At 48.5% G+C, this 20,466-nt stretch overlaps 1 protein-coding gene across 2 annotated transcripts in view; it reads right to left on the bottom strand.

Annotated features, from left to right (window-relative positions):
• LOC119973926 (5'-nucleotidase domain-containing protein 2-like) overlaps positions 1 to 20,466 on the bottom strand; it is a 142,251-nt gene that overhangs the window by 13,865 nt on the left and 107,920 nt on the right. For both annotated transcript variants that reach the window (XM_038812580.1, XM_038812579.1), the window contains 3 exons: positions 17,260 to 17,361; positions 16,155 to 16,236; positions 925 to 1,011 (listed from right to left, as the gene is read on the bottom strand). In XM_038812580.1, the coding sequence (XP_038668508.1) occupies positions 925 to 1,011; positions 16,155 to 16,236; positions 17,260 to 17,361 (271 nt within the window). The remainder of the gene's footprint in view (positions 1 to 924; positions 1,012 to 16,154; positions 16,237 to 17,259; positions 17,362 to 20,466) is intronic.

The following is a 20,466-nucleotide window of genomic DNA, read 5'->3' as shown; positions in this document are numbered from 1 at the left end:
AGCGCAACAACCTCATGGTTTGCACCAGCTTCAGGCCATTGACAAGAAATTGTAGCAGCTTAACTGTCACTAGTCATTGATGGCATCAAGGGTCACTGCAACACTTGTGTTTTACTTTCAAACTAGATTTAATCTAGTGGGATTTGTAATATATATTTTTCACCTAGGTAAACGGTTTCTTCTTCATCCAGTTATCTTTTGGATTCCTCCCTCCCCCTCCCAAGGCTCAGTTCTTCTGATGTAGCAGCTTTCTTCCTGTGTGTGGGATCAGCGACCAATGGAACAAATGTGACCTTCTCTATCGTGACTGGCAATGGAAGATGGTCATATTGGTAACATTTAAATATTCAACACCACAAAATGCCCCATCTTACACTTCTCAAAGTCAACTACACATCAATTCCGCTAATTTGTTGGGAAAATCATTTCAGTTCTTCACAAGTAGACTGTGGGCCCAACAACATTCAGGGTTCACCACAGTACCAATATTTACAAATAAGCTAAAGGTATAATACAGCAGCTCCACATCCAAATCAAAACTTGCACGTACTGAACTGGAGAGTGAAAGCAGCTTCTAACAAATCATCCATTCTGTCCTTAGTGTATTATAAAGACATCATGAGACAAAGTCAATTTTTATTCCTTAAATAATACATTAATAAATATCCCAGTCAAATCAATTAATCAGATAAGCATTATATTGTATCTGTAGACAGAAAACTAGTTCAGAACATCTAAATGGAAACAAATGTTCCTTTGAGTACCAACAGTTATTGATCAAAGCAGAGTCCAACAGCTTTCTCCTCACTCACAATTCACTGTTTCTGTGAGCTGATCCATAAAGCTGCCATTAATGTATATAATCGCTGTATAATTTCCATTTAGACTTCAGCTCAAGAGTTGCAATGAAAAAGCTGTACTTACTGCCAGGTCGCTGTATAGATGGTCACCAAAATAAAGCACCTTGGATCCACCCCAGCCTGTCAGTCGTAGGAAGTCAAATAGGTTTCCCTGCAGATTGAGAGGAGAGGGAGGAGAAAGATGAGGAAGGCTTGACATTTCAGGAAATGTTTAGTCGGATGGATGTGGACCTTCAAAGGCTGTGGAGAGATTCTCAAACAATGCTTCAAACAGGATCTTGGAAACCTCACAGGCTGATGGAACCATTGATCAGTATATGCCACAAATTGGCAGTTTTGAAAAAGAAAAACAGCTGGCAAAATATATGTGTTGGGTAATGGGTTCAAATGAGACAGTAAAGCAAGGGCACGTTTGCCTTGTCAGGTGAATGATAAAGATCCATTTGCCTATGAAAAGAAGCAGGCAACTGTTTTCACCAACATTTATCATTCAATTAACATCAATGAAACACACGATCTGGTCATTAATTTAATTGTCTGTTGTAGGGCCTTGCAGTGCACAAAATGACCTCTCCATATTTGCCCACATAATTGTGATTAATTCAAAAGGAACTTCATTGGCTGTAAAAACAATTGAGTGCTCCAAGGACAGGTACAGCATTATATAAATAAATATTCTTTTATTTAAACCAGTAATGTGGTGCAGTATTTCACTCATTTCCCTGGTGTCCTGATTAAAGAAATTTGTCAATTTGGGAAAAAATATGATCCTCCTCAAGAGAAAAGAGTGACTTGTCTGTAAAATATGCATCAATAAAATGTTATTACTAATATATAACCATCAGGATATCCGGATACAATTAAAACGGCAAATTTTATTTTATTCGAATGTGCATTAAGAATTGTCAGAAATATACACATTATGTTAAAAGTTGCAGGAAATACTGACAGATTGGCACAGTGCTTCTAAAAAGCAGATATGGCAGCCCTGTAAACTCTATACAACAGCCATATTTGTTCAGTAAATGTTTTGTGAACCAACCATCTCTTAATAAACCTTATTATGATTAGTTAAGTAAATAGCTGCTCTGGTCACTGCTATTGCTGGAGGTGTAAAAGGTCTTTTCCTGCAGAACACTGACTTTCAGAATCAGCCAAACGGAACCAATTTACATTGTGCACACAACAGCCAGCACCTGGGTTTCACTGTCACCAACTAAGTACAAAGAAATTATCAAACTGAAAGACTGTACAAATTCTTTAAAGTTTTGCGAAATAGGACACCGAGGTTTGTCAAAAGCCGCTCTATTTTAGTAAGCCCCTAAATAACAACTGTTCTTTTCCACATTGGTGTTAAATTATATATGTCAGGCTCCAAAGCCAGAAGAGATGTGCATTTGCAAAACAGATTTAATTAGAGATTAATTTGTGGTGCAAACAACTTTTTTCTCAGTTTAATATCCTACCAGTGACATGGGCCTTCTCTATGGGCACCTGCCAACTTTAACTTTTTTTACAAAGCAGTTGTCAGTTGTATGGTAGCAATTGAAGAGATCTGATCAAAATAAAAATTGTGTCTCTCTTTGCCGAGACATGCTTTGTTTGCTGTGCCTTTCATTAACATGCCGTTTGCTTTTGTGTTGACTATTTTATGTCCTGTTCTTAAAAGTACTCTCATTTACTTAAGGTCTTCGGAACAAACTTCCCACCAATGCTGAAGCCTATATGTGGCATGGGGAGATCGGTGTGTGTTAGTAACATTACTTGACCGTTCCTTCAGTTTTAGTCTGATGCGTGCAGGAAATTGTCACCCCACAAGTCTTTTGTTTGACTTGGGGACCCACGTCTGACTGCCCAGTGTTGTTGAACAAGGAACCCAGTGTGTTTAAAGCACCCTTCTGTTAGTTAAACAGACAAACGTCTGGGACAAGATTAGGTCAGTTCAACAGCTATTGTCAGTCAGCAGAGATTCCAACCATTTGCACTCTAACAGATGCACACAGTTGTCAAAGTTGATGGCACTGTTCTCATGGCAACAGTTGAAACTTTTGTTTTATATGACCAGCAACACAGCCAAATTTTGAATATTAGAATAATAATTCCCGACTCTAAACACACTAAGTATTGGAAATGGCTGCTTTGTCAGTGAGGCAAAGTCCGCATCTCACAAAAAAATACTGCAGGTAGCAACACTGCTTTCAGTTCAGTAAATCTGCTCGAGCCAGTAGTTCAACCACATTTACTGTATTAAAAATGCAGCCCACACCATGTGTTCATATAACCTCATACATTCAGATCTGGTCAGATTCCTGAGCTTTAAGTACGTTGTTGGGGGTTTTATTTCCAACACACCTTTTGACTCAGTATTTTCATTTTGGTCTAAATTGACTATTCTCATTTGTAGAGGTGGAATATAAAGTTTGAATTCTCAATACTTTCAGTCACCTAAAAGGTAAAATCAACACTAATATCTGACCAAGTAAAGAAGCCCTCACCATTTTGAGGCCCCAGTCATTTAGATTTAGCAATCAAGAACGGTTAAAACAAGCAGCCTCATGCAGCTCATCAGATTCAGGCCGCAATTCTAAGTGGCTTGACAGGCTGAATACAGAGATATTTTCCTAGTTGGACTGTCTAAAACTAGGGGCCAGGTTTTTGTGCAGTCGAGAAGACTCTGAGGACTGTAAAGCTAGGCAGGACCCAGTTGTGGAGTCTCGTCCAATTTGCAACAGGTACCATTTTTGATGGTTGAATCGTAGAATCCCTACAATGCAGAAGGATGCCATTCAGCCCATCAAGTCTACACCAACCCTTCAAAAGACCACCCCACCTAGGCCTAATCACCTGCCCTATCCCCGTAACCCCACCTAAACTTTGGACATTAAAAGGGAAGGTTAGTATGGTCAATCCACCTAACCTGCGCATCTTTGGACTGTGGGAGGAAACTGGATCACCCGGAGGAAACCAATGCAGACACCGGAGAAAGTGCAGACTCCACACAGTCACCCAATGTCATAATCGAACCCGGGTCCCTGGTGCTGTGAGGCAGCAGTGCTAAGCATTGTGCCACCCGTGGGGAAAGGGTTCACAGAGGTAAGAAACTTGAAATCTGCAAGGGTGTTTGTTTACGTTTAGAGCCCATTTTGACAAGTACAAGAGCTGTAACCTTCTATGGAGTGTCATAAATTAATGGAGTTGGTGTAAGTATTCTCAAAGGGCAGATAAGGTCTATTTAACTGGGATGATTAGAAATGAAAAAATCCCCACTCTTTAAGCTATGTAAATTAGTAATTATAATAATCTTTATTTGTGTCATTAATTCAATGTTTTTTTTAAACTCTGCTGGACTGCTTTGACTTATAAACATTTTGCATTCTGTTTGAGGAATTTCAAGAGTTATCTGTTGACATTTCCCCCAAGGGTTATTTGTTATGAAAGTTTGGCTGAGATTCAAATGCTACAATAATCTCAAAAGGGGATTCTGAGTTCACAGAATGACTGACAGCTTAAAGAGGCTAGTAAAAGGATTAGGGTATGAACAGAGAATGTTTGTTTTTATAGGGTATTAACCACAGAGCGTCAGTATAATATGGTGGGGGGGGGGGGGGGGGAAGGAAGCAGATGTCATGACCCTACCCCCTATCCACGTCAGCTTGAGGCCAACCGAGTCTGCTCCAACCAGCCCCGCAACAATAAAGCGCTATGGGATGGGTGGGACTTCTGCCCCTCATTGGGACAGACATCCAGCCTTCTGTAGCTGCCTGCCAATCTGATTGGCTGGCAGCTCCATCGGTTCCAGCAGCGCCAGGAAGATATCAGTGGCAGTTACTATGACTGCACTTGAAGAGAGGCATCTAGGATCCCTAGAGCAGGCAAATGTGGGATCTTGGGCTGGGAGGGTAGATGTAAGAGAGAGTTGTAGGAGGGAGGGTATAGTCTAAGGGGAGCCACCAAGGATTGTCTCCGAAGAGGGATACCCTTCCTTCCTGCCCTTTAACCATTGGAGGTTAAAAATTGGGCATCCACTCCCATCCTGTTGTACACACCAAGTATCTTACACTCCCCTCCATCATGGGGGTAAGTGGTATGATTACCCAATCCATTTTACTGCCCTCTCCCACCACCAGCCTGTGGGAAATGTGCCGCCGGGGGCATGTACAATTCAACCCAAAAAGAGTTTTAAAGGCTCTGATACTTTCATGAATAGGATAGAGGGTCTGAAAACTTCAAAATCAACTGGGACCAAGTCCTCAAGAACTGACACAGGCCTTCTAAACAACCCACCTCAGCACTCCCCACCATCAACAACCTCACACATGTCCTCCTAGCATCGGCTTCTATGTTCAGTCCGACTTAACCCCCCCCCCATCCCACAAGAGCAAATATCTTGCAATTTGGGGGGCAATGGAGAGAAATTTCTATGAGGGTTCTGAATCTTGGCAATACTCTACCCAAGAGGGTTGCGAATGCGCCATAGATTTTTTTTTGCTAACGAGAGGAATCAAAGGATAGGATTCCCCAGTGGAGTTGAGGTATATTATCCATGATCTTATGAATGGGGCAAGTTCAAAGGGCCATCTGCAAAAATTGAGCCAGGCAACTGCCAGTAAATGAAGCTCCTTTTTCAGTTGGGTGTCCTTCTGCCTGCATAGTTCCTACTTTATGGTGCATAGTTCCTACTTTATGGTGCTATTAGTCTGGCACGGTCAGAGCAGGAATTCTCCATTTCACAAATTGCCTGTGAAATTTCACCCACTATATACATAAGGGGCGTGATTCTCCGCACCCGCGGAAAATCGCGAAGTTGGCCGTGAAAACGGCCGAGTTTTGCGACAGCCCGACACGGCCCATTTCCCGAGGTAGTCACGTCCGGGAAATGGGCTAGGAACGGAGCCGCGTCGTTCACGTGCGCGATGACGCCGGAACGCGGTGACGCTACGAACATGCCCACGTGACGCCGCCCGACGCTGTAAAAGGGCGCGGGCGAGCACAGAAACTAGGCCAGGATGTCGGAGCTGAGGAGAGCAGCCCCGCGATTCGTGGAGGCTGATGTTGAGATGCTGCTCGATTCCATCGAGCAGAGGAGGGGCATCATCTGCCCGCGTAGAGGGCATCGCCACCCTGCCAGCGCGGTGCGTCAGGCCTGGCGTGAGGTTGCTGCTGCCGTCAGTGCTGTGGGGCAGACCCCTCGCTCAGCTGACCAATGTCGGAAGAAGATGCACGACCTCACCAGGGCTGCCAGGGTAAGTGCCAAGAGGGTGCCCCCGGGTCACAACCACCCCCCCCCCCCCCTCCCGGCACGGGGGGTGGAGGGGGATTGGGGCAGAGTGAGTTGAGGGTGGTTCACAAAGTTGTCACAGACCCAGCGCTCTGGCCCCCGTGGAGAGATGCAATGGTCTTATTACAACTTGACCCCCAAACTGTGCCAGTATCTGAACGGACTGCTGATACCTGCCGTATTGTAATGATATACCTATGCCCCCTCCCCCAACAGGACAAGACCGCTCACAACACTCGTGAGCGGAACAAGACTGGAGGGGGTTCGCCCAACCTGCGGCCCCTCACCACGTTTGAACAGAGGGCACTGGACCTTGTTGGGGGATCTGCCACCCGGGAGATCGCGCAATGCGAGGTTGGCGGAGCTGCAACAAGTGAGACAACCCTGCATGACAAAAACTCCCCCTCCCCCATCCTCTGTCCCTTCACACACCCTGCCCACTGGGACACCTCCCCCATCCTCTGTCCCTTCACAAACCCTGCCCACTGGGATACCTCCCCCATCCTCTGTCCCTTCACACCCTGCCCACTGGGACCGTCCAGCGCCCGGCCGAGCGAATCTAAATAACCCGTTTCATTCTCTTCCCTAGGATGTGATGCCGAACGACCAGGGCCGTCTGGCTCCAGACGGACACAGGCATCTGCCCCCACCTCACCCGGGGCCGCACGACAGAGGGTGCCTGATCAGCGGGGAGTCCCATCCTCCCCAACCGAATCTGTGGAGCAGGACGCCCAGAGGGCGGCGACACCGCTAGATAAAGAAATGGCCTGCGAATGCCCTGCGGCCTCTCAGCGGGCCGATGACATCGAGGAGGCGTCCACCCAAGACGACCTCGAGCTTGCGGCACAGCTATCTCCCACACCATCCACCATCCCAGAGACACTCACCCCGGCTGGGCTATTTAGTGATGAGGCTCCTGGGTCACAGTCTGGGTCGCACCTCACAGCTGAGCAGGTACAGCAGGTGGAGGTCGGAGCAGCCAAGGGCCCGGACTGGCGGAGGCCAGGCCAGGCCCAGCATGCAGCTGGCTCCCAGACGTTTTCCGAGTTCCTGGACTTTCTCAACCCACCCGCACAGCCGATGCATCAAGAAACCCAGGGACACAATGACGGGATGAGGGCTGTCTTCCAGACTCTGCAGACGCTGTTAGAGGAGTCGAACCGCATCCACGAGCAGGGAGTGGTGCCGCTCATGGTAGCAACCCAGGCCGACACCGCACGGGTGGCATCCGCAGTGGAGGCAATGGGTCAGGTTATGCAAGGCGTTGGGCTTAATGTGCACGTGTCATCCTCGGCCCTGGACAGGGTTGCCCTCTCACAGGCAGCAATGCGCCAGAGCCAACACGACATTGCCGGCGCGCTGCGGGCCTTGGCCGAGTCTCAGCAGGTCATGGCACAGTCGCAGCAGTCAGTCGCGGAGAACATCAACCGCCTGACACATGTGCTGGATGGTGTCGTGCACTCACAGGTTGAGATCGCACAGTCCCTGGCGGGAATGTCTAACTCCCTGGACTCCGTCTCAGCAAACCTTCGGATCCTGGTGGATACCGTTGCAGGCCTCCAGGACTGGCAGCGCCAGGTGTTGGTGGCGCGACGGGGCACCTCCCCGCTCGCACCTCTGTCCCAAAGTGAGGCCCGGGGGCCACCGGGCTCCCCGAGGGAGGAGGAGGTTTCGGGGCCCGTCCCATTAACTCCATCACGGGGCGTCCCGGAATTCTCGGCCTCCCCCCCGTCCCACCCGTGGTGCATCGGGAACTCAGCGGCCACCAAGGTGGATGGTTCAGCTATTGCCATGGGTCAGACTCTCTCTAACGTTTCTGAGCTCACAGCTCTTCGCAGAGCGGGCTCTCATCATTCCACATGGCACTGATCACACCCGCTGACACAGCCATCGATGTTGTACCATACCGTCTGGACCCAGTGATAAGGGTGATGTCTAAGTGGAGCAGTGTCCACTGAGAGGGGGTTGGGGGGGGGGGGGGGGGGGGGGGGGGTGGTGGAAGTTGTGTGTTGACCCTCTGCACGACTAGCGATGCAGGTGGTGGTTTGGTGTTCAGCGGGGACGTCGCATACGCGCGTGAACCGTGCTGCCACCAAGGCGTCGCGTGCCCGCCGTCCTCGCCTGGTCCATCGTGCCGCCTCCTGGACATCACCACCACTTGGGTCATGTCTGCGTGCTGCACCCGCCACTCCGCCAGCCTCCTCCTCCTCCTACTCTTCCTCCCTCTCCTCCTCTGTGCTGGCACCACTGCCACTGGCTTCTCCGTCCGCTTCCTGCAGCAGGTCATCTCCCCTCTGCATCGCGATGTTGTGCAGCGCACAGCAGACCATAACAATGCGAGCGACCCTGTCGGCCTGGTACTGCAGGGCCCCTCCGGAGCGGTCCAGGCACCTGTATCTCATCTTCAGGAGGCCAAGGTAGCGCTCCACCACACCCCTGGTTGCTGCAAGGGCCTCGTTGTATCGTGTTTCCGCATTGGTCTGAGGCCTCCGTATAGGCGTCATCAGCCAAGACCTCAGCGGATAACCCCTGTCGCCTAGCAACCAGCCCCTCAGCCGGGGGGGACGTCCCTCAAACATCGCAGGGATGTACGACTGCGCCAGTATGTAGGAGTCATGCACACTCCCTGGGAACCTTGCACAGACGTTCATGATCCTCATGTGGGGGTCGCATACCACCTGGATATTCATGGAGTATGTCCCCCTCCTGTTTGTGAACACCTCCCTGTCCCCTGCAGGCGGGCACATGGGGACGTGAACACAATCGATTGTCCCCTGCACCCGGCCACACTGGCAAATCCACGAGCTCGTGAGTCTTGAGTTGCTCGGTCCTCGGGAAAGGTGATGTAGCGATCGGTGATGGCATAGAAGGCGTCGGTCACATCCCGGATACACCTGTGGACCGATGACTGGGAGATCCCAGAGACGTCCCCGCTCGGAGACTGGAAGGAGCCGGTCGCATAGAAGTTTAGAGCGACCGTCACCTTGATGGCAACCGGGATCGCGTGTCCTCCCCCCGTTCCACGTGGGGCGAGGTGCGCCACGAGGTGACAGATATGTATCACCATCCGCCTACGCAGCCGGAGTCTCCTCCTGCAGGTGATGTTCCGTCATTGTTAGGAAAGAGATCCGGGCACACCCTCGGTACACCCTCGGCCTTGGTCGTCGCCTCTGGTGCCGTGGCTGCACCCTCACTCTCTCCTCCTCCCCCTCCTCCTCCTCCTCCTCCTCCTCCTCCTCCCCCCCCCTCCTCCTCCTCCCCCCCCCCCCCCCCCATGCTGCTCGACGACTGGCAACTCCTCGGCCCTTCCCTTTGCTGCTGCAGCTGGCCCTGCATCCACTGCGGGTTGTGGCTGTGGATGCTGCTCCATCTCCAAATGCAGTGCAGCGGCCCCAACCACTGTGCAGAACATAGCCGTTCTGTTCCCATACATCGTGCTAACCTACAGAAGGGTGGTGGGGGGGCAGAGAAACGGGACATGTTAGACGGAGGTTAGTCGACACCTCGGCAGCCGCCTGCCACAGGATACCTGTGTGTCCCGGTAGCCTGGTCGCGCTGCTGACACGCGGGCAGCCTAACCCCTGGTCACTTTCTGCATCCAACGGCCAGTAAACTACGTCCTCTTCACCGGTGCGTCAGTGGCCTGTGGCCGTAAGCCACAGGGCAACCAGCGGCCGTGTCCTTGTGACCGGCACACCATGGCATGGTGGCAGACATTTTGTAACCGGGGTTGGACGGGTCACTTGCTCACTCTCTCCCTACCCTCCCCCACTCCCCCCCTCCGTCTCACACACTCCCCTCCCCTCAGTCTCACACACTCCCCTCCCCTCAGTCTCACACACTACCCTCCCCTCAGTCTCACACACTCCCCTCCCCTCAGTCTCACACACTACCCTCCCCTCAGTCTCATACACTATCCTCCCCTCAGTCTCACACACTCCCCTCCCCTCAGTCTTCCCCACTCCCCCCTCAGTCTTCCCCACTTCCCCCTCAGTCTTCCCCACTCCCCCCTCAGTCTTCCCCACTCCCCCATCAGTCTTCCCCACTCCCCCCTCAGTCTTCCCCACTCCCCCCTCCGTCTCCCACACTCGCCCCTCCGTCTCCCACACTCCCCACACTCCCCCCTCCGTCTCCCACACTCCCCCCCTCAGTCTCCCCCACTCCCCCCCTCAGTCTCCCCACTCCCCCCCTCAGTCTCCCCCACTCCCCCCCCTCAGTCTCCCCCACTCCCCCCCCTCAGTCTCCCCCACTCCCCCCCTCAGTCTCCCCCACTCCCCCCCCCAGTCTCCCCCACTCCCCCCCCAGTCTCCCCCACTCCCCCCCTCAGTCTCCCCCACTCCCCCCCTCAGTCTCCCCCACTCCCCCCCCTCAGTCTCCCCCACTCCCCCCCCTCAGTCTCCCCCACTCCCCCCCTCAGTCTCCCCCACTCCCCCCCCCAGTCTCCCCCACTCCCCCCCCAGTCTCCCCCACTCCCCCCCTCAGTCTCCCCCACTCCCCCCCTCAGTCTCCCCCACTCCCCCCCGCTCTGGACCCCCCTCCCGTTCTCGGGGATGCCTTCCCCGTTGTGGCTAGACTCCAGCAGTGCGCTGAGCGGTGCGCTCACCTAATCGAAGCTCTCATCAGCCAGCACGACTGGTTGACGAACTTGAAAAGCAGGTATGTTGGCCGGCGTGAAAACAGTGCGTGATGACGTCGGGACTTCGGCCCATCTGGGCCGGAGAATAGCAGGGGGCCAATAAGTAGCGATTCTGGTCGTGTCGGGGGCACGTTCGAGGCCTTTGCCGGGAATCCCGATGTGTAGTTTGTGCGGGGTTCGGAGAATAGCGGGAGGGCGTCGGACCAGCGTCGCCGTGAAAATTTGCTTGGCCCGCTATTCTCCGAACCGGCGTGAGTGCGGAGAATCGTGCCCACGATCTCAATCCCCGGGAACAGCTGCAGTCAGATAAGAGCCAAAGCATTTCCATCTGTCAATACAGTGGCAGGCGCCAATTCCAAAATGCTAACTACCCAAAGTGCACATAAATAGTTGACATGTCTGAAATTGACCGCAAGGGCATTTACATTTCACATTGACAACAGTTGGAACCTCTTCTGCAGTAGTACTGGCTCACTGCTGGAGATGGGACAAGGACAAAGTTGGGAGATTTGAGGAAATGGCTCATGCTATATTGGACAATGCAAGGCAAAGATTAGGAAGATAGTCTCTTCCCAAACACTGGCATGCATGTTGAAATGCACAAACCGAGTTGTCATTAAATTTCAATGAGTTGCAAACTGAAAGCGAGAGGCATTTGGTAGAAAGCAGATCTTGTTCTCTGAATCCTAGTTAAAACAGACACAGCACCTCAGAATAATAACTGACAGAACCAGAATGCTGCTCCCTAGCTTACTAAAGTAATGATATTTTCAAAGCATACACACACACAAATACAAATGACGGCACATTCTTTTCTAATCCTCATTTACAGAATTTACATAATCTGAGATTTGCCAAACTGCTCTAATTGTTTTAGTTTACAGACTGAAAAGATGACAGAGCCAAATCAATTGATTAATATTGTTATAGGCAAAATTTTAAAAGTGCATCTACAATTATTCTCTAGTCAAGGTGGTTTGTTCTCATTTGATCACTTCTGATGACCATTAGCATTCCCACCAAATACCCAGCTTTTGCAGTTGCGCTGATGTTGGCGTAGTTCCTAATACTTTGCTTCAATACAAAGTCAGTTAGCATACACAACATAAAATACAAGAGTCTTTCAAAGGAGCTTTAAGGATGTAATTCAATCCGAATTAAAAACCTTCTTTTGTTGGAGCCTCACAACCTGTGCCAACCATTAGGGCGGTCATACAAATACCAAACTTCTGGGGTTGCCTCCATATTTGCATTTCCCCACCTGGTAACATGCAGACTGACAGTTAAAAGATCTCATATAGTCTGCTGTTTTATTTCAAATTTTTCTCCTCGCTGTTTGCCGAGCTTCTATGTTCAAAGGATAATGAGGCATGATTAGAATTTGAAACCAGAAACCAGTGTTAAAGCTGTAGAAATATTTTGTACCTCACCATTTTCCACGTGCTCCTCTTTCATTACAAACATCCACATTGCCATTGAATGGATTTACAAGCTTACTTAAAGCAGCAAAAATAAAAAAGCCTCAATGAGCTAAATGTTTCCCTTTTGTGTTAGTGTTTCTACAGTTTGTTCCCAAAATACAATTTTTTTTTTCCAAAGATATTTAATTCCAAACGTACATCAACAAAAACAACAGTCCAAGACATAAGCTTGTACAATTTTTTCCTCTTTTAATTCCCCCCCCCCCCCCCCCCCCCCACGACAAACAGTTCCTCGAATAAAGTCATGAACGGCCTCCACCTCACTTCAAAGCCCTCTTCATTTTTTAATAAAATATAGTGTACCCAATTCATTTCTTCCAATTAAGGGACAATTTAGCGTGGCCAATCCACCTACCCTGCATATCTTTGGGTTGTGGGGGCAAAACCCACGCAAACACGGGGAGAATGTGCAAACTCCACACGGACTGTGACCCAGAGCCAGGATCGAACCTGGGACCTCGGCGCCATGAGGCAGCAATGCTAACTACTGCGCCACCGTGCTGCCCTTCGAAGCCCTTCGAGCACAAGTTCCCCACCAAGCTGCCACCCCTGGTAGCATATCCAACCTCCAATTCAAAAGGATCCTTCGCCTGGTGATCAGAGAGATGAAGGCGACAACATTGGCTCCCTTCCCCTCCAGCAGCCCCAGCACCTCCGATACCCCAAGATCATCACCATAGGGTCTTGCGTGTCCTCAGCCCCCACTATCCTGGATAATGTCCCAAAACCTCTCCAACTTCTCGCAGACCCAAAACATAGAAGCATGATTCGCAGGCCCCCACCCGCACTTCTCACACCCATCTGTTACCCCTGGAAGAACCGATTCATCATCGCACAAGTCATGCATACCCTGTGCACCACTTTGAACTGAATCAAGCTCACCCTCTCACAGGAGGAGGTCGAGTTCACTCGCTGCACTGCCTCAGACCAGAGTCCCCATCCTACCTCCCTCCCCAACTCGTCCTCCACTTAAACTTTATCCTTACCACCTGTGTCTTACTCTGTTCTCCCAACCATCCATACATGTCCCCAATCTTGCCCTCCCCCAAGTCATCAGGGAGCAGTTGCTGCTCTAAAAACGCATACTCCAGTAGTTGGGGGAACGTCAGCAGCTCCTTCGCGCAAGTTCCACACCTGCATATACCTAAACTACGCCCCCCCCCCTCCTCCCAACACCTCACATTCTCCACATTCGCAGCCCAGGAATAATACATCAGGTCCAACCCCCGCCCCCCTTTCTGCCTCTATCTTTATAGCAGAGTGTTCATCCTTGGTACCTTCCCTCCCATATGAACTCAGAAATCAGTGCCACCAACCTCCAGAAAGAAGCCTTCGGGAGAAAGATCGGGAGGGTCTGAAAGACAAACAGGAACTTTGGCAACACCTGCACCCTCCTTGCCAATGTCAAGTACAAGTCCACCTCTTGAAATCCACCCGTTTTGAAAAATAAATTTAGAGTACCCAATTCTTCTTCTCCAATTAAGGGGCATTTTAGTGTGGCCAATCCACCTGCCCTGCACATCTTTGGGTTGTGGGGGCAAAACCCACGCAAACACGGGGAGAATGTGCAAACTCTAAACAGACAGTGACCCAGAGCCAGGATCAAACCGGGGACCTCAGCGCCGTGATGCAGCAATGCTAACCACTAGACCACCGTGCTGCCCTTTGAAATCCCCCTTAACCTCTTTCATTAACCCTTTCAAGTTCCACCTGTGCATCGTGGCCCACTGATGCATTACCTGAATCCCCAAATACCTGAACCACTCTCTAGCCACCGTAAATGGTAGCGCCCCCAAATTGGACCCCGCCCCGCCGCATTCAGCAGAAACATTTCGCTCTTCCCTACTTTCAATTTATAACCAAAGAAGGCACCAAATCTTTCCAACAGGCCCATAATACAGCCCATACTTTCCAGCAGGACCTATACAAACAACAGATCATATGCATACAGTGACACCACCCCTTACCCCCCCCCCCCCCCCCCCCCATTGCAATCTCTCGCCACTCAGCCAACGCCCAAAGGGCCATCGCCAAGGGCTCAATCATCAACGCAAATAACAATGGCGACAGCGGGCATCCCTGCTTCGTTCCCCTTTGTAACCCAAAATACCCCAAACTCGTCTCATTCGTACGCACGCCAGCCACCAGGGATGCATATAAAAGTCAAACCCACGCCATAAACTTCGGCCCAAACCCTAAACCTCCCCAGAATTTCGAACAGATACCTCCACTCTACCCAATCAAAAGTCTTCTCTGTATGGATACAATAACCTCAGGAACCCGCCTATCTGACGGAGTCATAATTACATTCAACAGCTTCCTAATGCTCTGGAGAGCTGCCTACCCTTCACAAAGCTCGTTTGGTCAACAGAGACCACCTCTGACACACCCTCCAACTAACACGTCAACTCCTTCACCAGTACTTTCACGTCCATGTTCAACAAAGAAATGGGCCTGTAGGACCCACACTCCAGTGGGTCCTTCGACTTTTTCGGGATCAACGAGATTGACGCCTGTGACAATGTTGCTGGCAACTCACCCCTCTCCACTGCCTCACTGAAAATCCCCAACAAGTGGGGGGTCAACTCTGTTGAAAACTGCTTAGAAAACTCTGCCAGAAAGCTGTCCGGCCCTGGGGCCTTGCCCGACTGCATCCTAAAAATCCATCTTTTAGCCCTAATGGCTCCTCCAGTGCCTGCCTCTTCCCCTCCTCCAGCTCTGACCCACCACCTAACCCACCGGCTCAGCCTTGTACAACTCCTCGTAGAACACCCTGAACACCTCATTTATCTTTTCCGGTTCCGGCACCAGCTCCCCCTTCTCTGCCATTACCTGCAAAATATCCCCCGACGCTGTACATAGTTAGCAATATGACCTCCAACCAGCTGGTGACATCAGACTTCGGTCAATTGACGTGGGACACTCGCCAGTTGGTACCAAGGACAGTCGCACATCGGGTAGTTCCAGGAGAGTTCACAAACTCAAATAGTAACCTAGTCTGTATATATTCTGTTTGTTATCTTTCCACATCAGTTCCAGTTAAGTCACCAGATGTTCTGTGTGCATCATTGCAATGGCAAGGTCACAGAACACAACACTGCCAGAGGAAATGGTTGAGGCAGGGACATTGACAACATTTAAAAGGCATTTGGCCAGGTACAATGATGGAAAAGGTTTAGAGGGATATGGGCAAATGGGGTTAGCTTAGATGGGCTTTTTGGTTGGCATGGACCAGTTTGGGCCGAAGAGCCTGTCTCTGTCGTAGACTCTATGGATCCATGATCCTATGCTTGGGAAATGCCAATTGGAGTCTCAGTAAAGTTGTGAGTGGGGTAAAAAGTCAAACAGACCTGCTTTACACGTAAACCAAACCATTCTTATTCTGTGATTTTTCATGACAAAAGAATTCGGACCTGCAATAGGCCCAACAGCACTTGCAATTGACTGCACCATTCAAAAAGAACTTCATTGATCTTCTACCTTAACTTCCTACATTTCCTTCTTTTACATGAACCACGTGTGGAACTGGATAATACTCTACTTAAAAGTAAATTATTTTCCAAACCGGTTCCCTGTAATGTTTTTGCTCATTCCTACCCGAAAGAATCATAACGTTATCTGGATTTCTTTAGTTTCTTTATTTCTTGATTTCTTTAGTCCCACACTCTTAGTTTGTGTCATGTCAAAATATTCAATAGAGCTAATTAATTATGACCAGGTTGTAAAACATAATTAGTGAGACAAGTCTTTCTCCAGCCTTAGTTTTACGGTGCAACACGTAAATCTATATTTATTTCTCACCCTCTTCAATTGCTACCAGAAAAAGTCAGCTCACATATAAAGCGGGTTTCCAGCAATGCCAATATTATGTAGCACCGAACACAGACCAATTTTCTGACCTGTTTATACATCTTTCCCTTTTCTAAAGTGTTGATTTTGTCCCACTGCAGCACACCCGTATCATCCAGTCGTCTGAAGGGCCTGGAAAAATAAAACAACTGTTAGATAAAAGGGAGGAATCCCTTGGCAGATTTAACGGCGCGATGTAACGGTCATGCCCGACTCGGGGAGCGATGCTGCCGGTAAATCTTGCAAGAGGCCTCTCGCAAGATTTACCCAGCTGGCCACGCCTTGTGCAATCTAACGGGATCTTGTGAGACGGGCGCGATCCGTATTTGGCAAATTTGCATATCAAAGTGAGCAGCTAGTCTCACTTTAATGTGCACTCGCTGGATTTACAACTGGCGCCCTGATCTCTTCCTACATTGGCGAGCGGAGCGCCTCAATGCAGGAAATGAGACTAAGTTCGGCCTCGGCGGAGGTTCCCCACTGAGGCCCCAAAATAAAACAGAGTCCTGTTACCTAGCGGGGTCTCTCCCGGCACTACGAGCGCTGGGGAATACCCGGCTAAACGCCCTCGACAAAGGATTCGGTTTCATTTCCATTGGATCGTACCCAATATCTGTTATTAGATTCCAACTAGCCAGATATAGTTATGCAGAAAACATAGTAACACAAAAACACACTCTCTTTATGCTGTTAATTTAGGGAAAGTATTATTTTCCTTCTAATCAGCTTCATGAAGAAGGTTTACTGGACTCTTTTACACATTTGGTTTACAAGGAATCCACTTCGTGAAAGATAGAACTGGAGCCAATCTTTACACACTTTCACTATTTATAGAAGCACATTACAAACATGCACCTCTTAATCCATCTGCTACAATTTTAACCTGCCCCTATTAATAGGGCACAAGTGAATCGGCAGTTAATATCCAGCATCCACGTGTAATTAATATACAATGAATGTTCCTCTCAATGCAGATGGTTAGTTACATTAAAATATTTTTAAATATGCTTGCAAACAATTATGTACATTGAAAATTGCATTAGTCAGGAAGAGTTACCGTTTAACAGCTGTCTACAATTTGTCACAATTATTTGTTACAGTTTCTATCAGAATAGTTAAAACCATCTTTCTTTCCCCATTTACAATTTCACTCACTTGCGCTTATCCGTAAAAAAGCCTGGTTTGTCAGCTTGGACGATCACCAAATCAAAAAGATCTCGCCAATCCTTTCCCACCATATGTTTCATTCCTTTATCACTGTGCAGAAAGAGGTGTCGGAAATAATTAGAGTTATGTCACCACGTAATCATGTGACAAACAATAGAGATGCATTGGTTTACAACAAATAACACACTTTTAACTTTTATTTCAAAGCACAACCTATCAATCTTGTTAGACTTCAGGCTTTTGGTAACATGCCATAAATATCTAGCAACAAAAGCTTGTCAATGTACAAACTCTTGCAGCTTTATGATGGTCCAAGTTAGATTTATAATTTATGTCAAGGGACATGTCATCCCCAGCAGTGAAACTGTTTGATATCTCGACACACAAGTTACAAGTTTATCCCTTCAAGTCCTGACAGGTTGCATTTATATCATTCTAAATTCATGCGACATCGATAGTGCAGAGATACACAGAAACCTTCACAGCTCATTGATCAAATGTATCTCACTCCCTTCCCCCACTGGCATAAAATTGGATCTGTTGGAAATTAGGTTGGCCCGTCCACGTCCAGGTCCAATCCGCTTTTCTATTAAAAGGTTTGTGAAAATCTGGCCCTTTAAGTAATTGCGGGAAATAGCATAGATGCATTTAAGGGGAAACTAGACAAGTACATGAAGGAAAAAGGAATATAAGTGAGAGAAAGTACAGGGGAAGGGGGCTTGAACACGAGAATAGATTTGTTGGGCCCAATGTCCTATTTCTATGCTGTAGAATTCTTTGTAACGCTGCTGCTATTATCAAAACACTAACTTCAGCAGCTCCTGTAGACACACAGTCAGTTTCTCAGTTCAAATTTTCAAGGTCATATTTATTTGCCACTGCTTTGGAGGGGTCACAGTACTAAGAATGGGTCAGCCCTGAACAACTCATTTTACTCCATTATGTGACACATTTGAACTTCAGGTATTTTGAGGACACAGCTGTAGGCATGTCAGAAATTGAGACCTTGAGGTCAGGGGACCCAACATGATTTCCAGTCTGTTGGGCAGCATGGTGGCCTAGTGGTTGCACAGCTGCCTCACGGCGCTGAGGTCCCAGGTTCGATCCCGGCTCTGGGTCACTGTCCGTGTGGAGTTTGCACATTCTCCCCGTGTCTGCGTGGGTTTCGCCCCCACAACCCAAAAAATGTGCAGAGTAGGTGGATTGGCCACGCTAAATTGCCCCTTAATTGGAAAAAATAATTGGGTAATCTAAATTTAGAAAAAATAAAATAAAAATAAAAAAAGATTTACAGTCTGTTCAAGGACAAAACCCGACATGATGTGCCTGCCTCCCATCTTGAATTTCTAATGTGCAATTCTGGATTACAAAGTTCGACATCAGGAGCATAAAAGTCTGCAAGTTCTATCCCCGAGTGTCAAATGGGAAATTAGGGGTCAATTCTGCCAACTAATCAGATCATGGCTATATATTCCAGTTCTATCCCCGAGTGTCAAATGGGAAATTAGGGGTCAATTCTGCCAACCAATCAGATCATGGCTATATATTCCAGGTTTATTTTATTCTTTCATGAATTGTGGGAGTAGTTGACAAGGCCAGCATTAGTTGCCCATTCCTAACTGCCCTCAAGGTGGTGGTGAGCTGCATTCTTTAAATGCTGCAGTTCATCTGGGGCAGGTGCACCCACAGTGCTGTTAGGAGGGGAGTTCCTCGGTCAATGCTGTGTGCTCCATCTATCTATATTCCTCTTGGACTACTCTATAGTGGTTTAGTACAACTAAGTTGCTTGCTAGGCCATTTCAGAGGGCAATTAGGCATCAACAACATAGAAGGAGGAAAACAGCATAGCGCTTTCATTCATATTTTCATTAAAACTGATCTAATAGGTCATTTTAATTTGCATAGACATGCAGCAAGCTCACAAATACTGCTCTTTCGACTATAACATTTTTCAAACTATACTCAGAAGGATAACTAACTTCTGGTGTGAGTTCTTCTTTAACTTACCACCTCTCTGCCATAAGTCACAGCTTTATAAAAACAAAAGAATTTTCTAGCAAAGATGACAGCTTTATCAGCTCCTAACGTTCCTGAAGTTGGCCCCCTCTTGCTCCATTTTACAAACAAACATACAAAATAGGAGCAGAGGTAGCCCATTTGGCCCCTCAAGCCTGCTCCATCATTCAACACGATCTTGGCTGAACAGTTTAGTGTGTTAAGTTTCTTCCCACCTACCTCGATAAGCTTTGCCTAGCCCAACAAGAATCTATCTACCTCTATTCAATTATCCTGCCTCCACTGCCTGCTGAGGCAGACAGTTCGAAAGTTGCACAACCCTTTGAGAGAAAATGTTTCTCCTCATCTCTGTCCTAAAAGAGCGATTGGATTGGATTGGATTTGCCAAGGTACAGCGAAAAGTATTGTTTTGCATACAGTTCCATTCCATACATGAAAAAACATAGGACATATGATAGAGACACAGTGTAAATACATGGACACAGTCATCAGGTGAAGCATACGGAGTGTAGTACGACTCAAGAAGATGCGTGGAGAGATCAGTTCAGTCCTTAAGAGGGTCATTCAGGAGTTGGTAACAGCGGGGAAGAAGCCGTTTTTGAATCTGTTAGCGTGTGTCCTTAAACTTTTATATCCCCTGCCCAATGGAGAAGTTGGAAGAGAGAATAACCGGGTGGGAGGGCTCTTTGATTATGCTGCCCGCTTTCCCAAGGCAGCGGGAGGTGTAGACAGAGTCAATGGATGGGAGGCAGGTTCGCGTGATGGACCGGGCTGTGTTCATGACTCTGTTGTTTCTTATGGCCTTGGGCCGAGCAGTTGCTATACCAGGCTGTGACACAGCCTGATAGGATGCTTTCTATGGTGCATCTGTAAATGTTGGCAAGAGTCAGTATGAACATGCCAAATTTCCTTAGTTTCCTGAGGTAGTGTAGGCTTTGTTGTGCTTTCTTGGTCATAGCGTCAACGTGGTTGGACCAGGACAGATTGTTGGTGATGTGCACACGTCAGAATTTGAAGCCGTCACCATCTTTGCCTCAGCACCATTGATGCAGACAGGGGTGTGTATGATACTTTGCTTCCTGATGTCAATGACCAGCTCTTTAGTTTTGTTGGCATTGACGGAGATATTGTTGTTGTTACACCACTCCACTAGGTTCTCTATCTCCCTCCTGTACTCTG

This window comes from Scyliorhinus canicula, chromosome 11 (assembly GCF_902713615.1).
Source record: "Scyliorhinus canicula chromosome 11, sScyCan1.1, whole genome shotgun sequence".
In the NCBI taxonomy this organism is placed as follows: Eukaryota; Metazoa; Chordata; class Chondrichthyes; order Carcharhiniformes; family Scyliorhinidae; genus Scyliorhinus; species Scyliorhinus canicula.
This window is presented reverse-complemented; position numbering and strand designations above follow the sequence as displayed.